This window comes from Typopeltis vanoorti, unplaced genomic scaffold, assembly GCF_054136105.1.
Source record: "Typopeltis vanoorti isolate ZY-2024b unplaced genomic scaffold, IOZ_Tvanoo_1.0 HiC_scaffold_114, whole genome shotgun sequence".
NCBI lineage: Eukaryota > Metazoa > Arthropoda > Arachnida > Uropygi > Thelyphonidae > Typopeltis > Typopeltis vanoorti.
Window position 1 is genome coordinate 16,490 of NW_028327920.1, and position 4,451 is coordinate 20,940.

Sequence of the window (4,451 nt, forward strand, 5' to 3'; positions counted from 1 at the left end):
GAACACGATAGGTGGAAACACAAGCGCCCGAAAGCTGCTTTGCTTATCGATTCTGGTACCTCCATACAACCCTAAATAGGGTGAGCCAGGTGCTCGCTAACACTTAATTCATGACTACTCATACAGATTAAGGGATCGAAGTCCACGGGACTGTAATCCATCTAGCCAAATCAGGTTATCAGGTTATCAGGGGCGAAAGAGGTCCGGAGTACGTTTTCGATAGTTTCTCGTAAAGTTTTCCGTGTAGTTTTCTAGCAATGCCACCCCAACCAAGTGGAAAAGCTGTCAAGAAGGCTGGGAAAGCTCAGAAGAATGTTCGTGTTGGAGATAAGAAAAAGAAAAGGAAGAGGAGGAAGGAAAGTTTCAGTATCTACATATACAAGGTATTGAAGCAAGTCCATCCAGATACTGGTGTTTCTAGCAAGGCCATGTCCATCATGAACAGCTTCGTCAATGATATCTTTGAAAGGATCGCTGCAGAATCATCTCGTCTTTCCCACTACAACAAAAGATCCACCATAACCAGTCGGGAAATCCAAACTGCTGTCCGTCTTCTGCTTCCAGGTGAGCTGGCGAAACACGCAGTGTCAGAAGGAACTAAAGCTGTCACTAAATACACAAGTGCCAAGTAAAGCTACTTGTGTAATCTCAAAAGGCCCTTTTCAGGGCCACCAAATTATGATGAAGGGATATCTGATCGTACAAATTTGTAATCTTATATATATATATATATATATATATATATATATATATATATTATATTTTATGTTAACAATACCAAGCGATTTTTAAAAACCTGGTTTTACTCCATTTCCCAAGTAAGAAAAAAGGGAACTAAGTCAAGTTTGCGCCTGCAAGTGATGCAAGTCTAGCTGATCCTACAGGTAGTGCAAGACCAGGGCAACTCGTGGTAGACGTGGAACAAGCTCCAATCACTAATCTTAATATTTTCCCTTAATGCCAAAACACATCTCCAATAAGGGGATGTATGATGTTTTGTATTAAAGGCAAGGGGCCACTACCCAGACCGGTTTCGACCTTTATTGTGGTCTCTTCAGTGGAAGCTAGGCTAGAAATAGAAATACCAAGATTTAGTAATACAGAGCTCGTAAGTATTTTACCAGAACAAGTTGCCATAAGGTGTTTTAACCTTATTAAATAAGAATCTCTGGAGGAGATATAAATGTAGAAAGTATTTTACCTTGGGTATAATAAATGTTAAGAATTCTTAACATTTATTATACCCAAGGTAAAATACTTTCTACATTATATATATATATATATATATATATATATACACTAGAGGGCTCTGGTCCCTAGGGCAGCCCCTCCCCCCGAGTTCCAGACTGGTAAGACATAACGTTTAAAATTTCGACTTATGTTTTTATATCTTTATAATATATATAGAATATAATAGATATTATGAATGTTGAATATTTATTATTTTATATTTTTTTAAATAAGAGATTTAGGGATCTTCTTCCTTCAGGATAGGATACCTACTACTTTTCTATGCTGTTCAAATTATTTTTTGTACCTTTTTCTTGTTTCCAAAATTTCTCTAGTGATCTACTCATCTCAACTGCTCTTCTGAAAGCTTTTGATATCTGACAATTTCCGATAATTCATGACTGGTTTAATTAGCAGTGTTTCTCAACCGCAGTTCTCTGAAAGATTCCGAAGATTTTGAAATTCCCGGTAATTCATGAATAGATCCATGTTTAAAAAATATGTCTTTCATTATAATAATATAATTTCGAAGTCTGAAAATGCTCAGTCATTCATGAATACTTCGATGTCTAACAATACGCGGCTTGGTCACTGATACTTGGTCACTACACAGATGATATTTCGTAGTTTTGAGCAAAGACGATAAATGCTGCCCATTGTTGTAATCGGCAATAAATATTATGACCAGTCAGACAGTGGTAATTCCTTTCTTCAACATGTGGAAAGTTTTCGATGTCTGAAATTTCCCGATAATTCATGAATACTTCCGATGTTGAAAAATTCGCTAATGAGTCACTGGCATTTACTACACAATTATATATCCTCGTTTTTTATCTGTTCAGAGAATTTTTTGCAACAAGTTTCCAAAATTTCTGTAGATATCCACTCATCTAAATGCTCTTCTAAAAGATTTTGATCTCTGAAAATTTCCTTTAATTCATGATTTAGTTTAATTAGCAATGTTTTTCAACCGCTGTTCGAATACATACATTTCGAATTCTGAAAATGGTCAAAATTAATGAGTATTTCGATGTCTAACAATAAACATCTTGATGATATTTCTTTCTGTTTTGAGCACAGACGATAAATGCCGCCTATTGTTGTAACTGGCAACTTTATGACCAGTATTAAACAGTGGCATTTCCTTTAAAGATGTTGGAAGATTTCGATGTCTGAAATTTCCCGAGAATTCATGAATACTTCCAATGTTAAAATATACGCGACTTTTTCACTGACATTTACTTCACAAATGTTATTTAGGCGTCCTGATTCTGAGCTTTTGGACACATTCACGAATATTGTTCTCCTCAGAATATTTCCACTATAAATTATTAAAAAAAAAAACGTAAAAAATTTATTCATGAAAAAGTATATAATAGATATAATTATAAATCTGCACTACAGCTGTATCTATGGTGGCCATATTTTTTTTGAAAATAAAGGACATGTCACCGTATTCATAATAAAAATAAAGCAGGTTGTGTTTATTTGTTTCACTAAAAGGAAAAAGCTTTATAACATTATAAAATATAAAATATATGCTTAGCGTTTTAGACAATCATTATTACTTAAAAATATAATTTCGATACTTTTCAAAAGGGTGGACTTTTTTTAATAAAACAGTTTTTTGTTTTTAAATTCATAAAACTGTTTACAGTTCACGTCAAAGTTGCATTTGTTATAAATGCATGCTTACAATGCTTCGATTTTTAATTAAGTTTTTTCGCTGGTTCACATGACAATCACTAAGAAAAATTCTTATTCATTGGGGCATTATATTCAGGGATACATAAGCCAATGTACACCACTGAAGATGTCTACTCATTCCTACACTACACATATAGTCAAGTACAATATGCAGACAAGCCTATTTGTCCTTTTAAATAGAGGATGTATGTTCACTATAGTTATAGTACTAATACTAATTTTAAAAAAAAATAGTGTTTTTTTTTCCTTCCATGTTCACCTATGGTATCAATGGAAAGCATACTATTTCAGTATTATCTCAATTGATGCTGATCTACAGATTAACTAGTAGTTGTTCACATTAAAATCTAGTTTTGTACGGTTATACTGGAAACCATTTTGGATTTATTGTATGTTCATATTTGCTCTTTTATACTGTACAGTACATACTTTATTGTTGGCATGAATCACAAATATACAGAGAAAGAAAAAAAATTCAAAATATACATAATTTGTTTAAAAGTATAAATCGAGATGTTGAAATTTCACCAGCAGATGTTACGAAATGGATTACAGGTAGAACTTAAAGTGAATTCGAAATCAAATCGGATGCTGAAATTATAAATATGATGTTACAGAATGAATAAGATGAAGAACTCGAAGAAAAAAATGAAAACATGAAGAGGCAATTAAAAGTTAATTTGTGTATAGAATGTGCTAAGCAGAATGATATGCCATTCCACAAAAGTTTTTGTTGCTAATGCATCTGAAGAAGCATTCAAAAAAAGTTTAGCTTTCAAGAAGCAAAAGATATTCAGTGACCTTTTTTACAAAGAAATAAAAAAATTTTTGTGTGCTATTTTAGGAAACTTTTTTGTGTTGTGTACAAGAAAGTGATATTTTTTACAGAAGTTAACTTACGTACTGAACTATGCAGTTTTATTAAATAAGAATCCTCAACTATACAGGTACATACAAATTAATTTTTTTATTAAGATAAACTTGTGTAGTATATATATTTTTTTGTTTTACATTACAGTACGGTAGCTTTTTCTATCAGTCAATTTATTTACCGAATTAATTTATGTACCATTAGAATCTGATTATTTTTGTCTTAAATGCTAGTTATTGTTGTCTCTTGGGGGAAAATACAATTTTAGCTATAATACATCTGGGGACTGTAGTGTAGCTAATTTGTGTATCAGGACTTAACACTGGAAGACAACTGATCCCATGTGCTTTTTTTATACCTTACCCAGATGTTAATTTTTTGAATATTTAGGATGAGTTTATTATTATTATTATTATACAAACACCTTGGATTCAACACTCATTGTGGGAGGCAACAGTAAGATGTAAGATGTGTTCTAACAGAGAAAATATTTATCATACCTCATCTTAAATTGGTTCAGTGTTTGTGCACTCACCATCTCGTTTGGCAATAAATTCCATTCAGCATCCACTCTGCATGCAAAAAAGTCATGGCACACTCTTTTACATGCCAGCATAGAGGTATACGGTTTCCAAGAATGACC

General features: G+C 32.7%; 1 protein-coding gene across 1 annotated transcript; it reads left to right on the forward strand.

The window, feature by feature from the left end:
- The first annotated feature begins 257 nt into the window (after positions 1-257).
- On the forward strand, positions 258-638 carry LOC150092235 (histone H2B). The gene has a single exon (XM_090415192.1). The coding sequence runs from the start codon at positions 258-260 to the stop codon at positions 630-632; it is 375 nt and encodes a 124-aa protein (XP_090271318.1). The 3' UTR covers positions 633-638.
- The last annotated feature ends 3,813 nt before the right edge of the window (positions 639-4,451 follow it).

Coding starts and splice junctions, on each gene's coding strand:
- LOC150092235 (XM_090415192.1), top strand. CDS start 258: ATGCCACCCCAACCAAGTGGAAAAGCTGTCAAGAAGGCTGGGAAAGCT.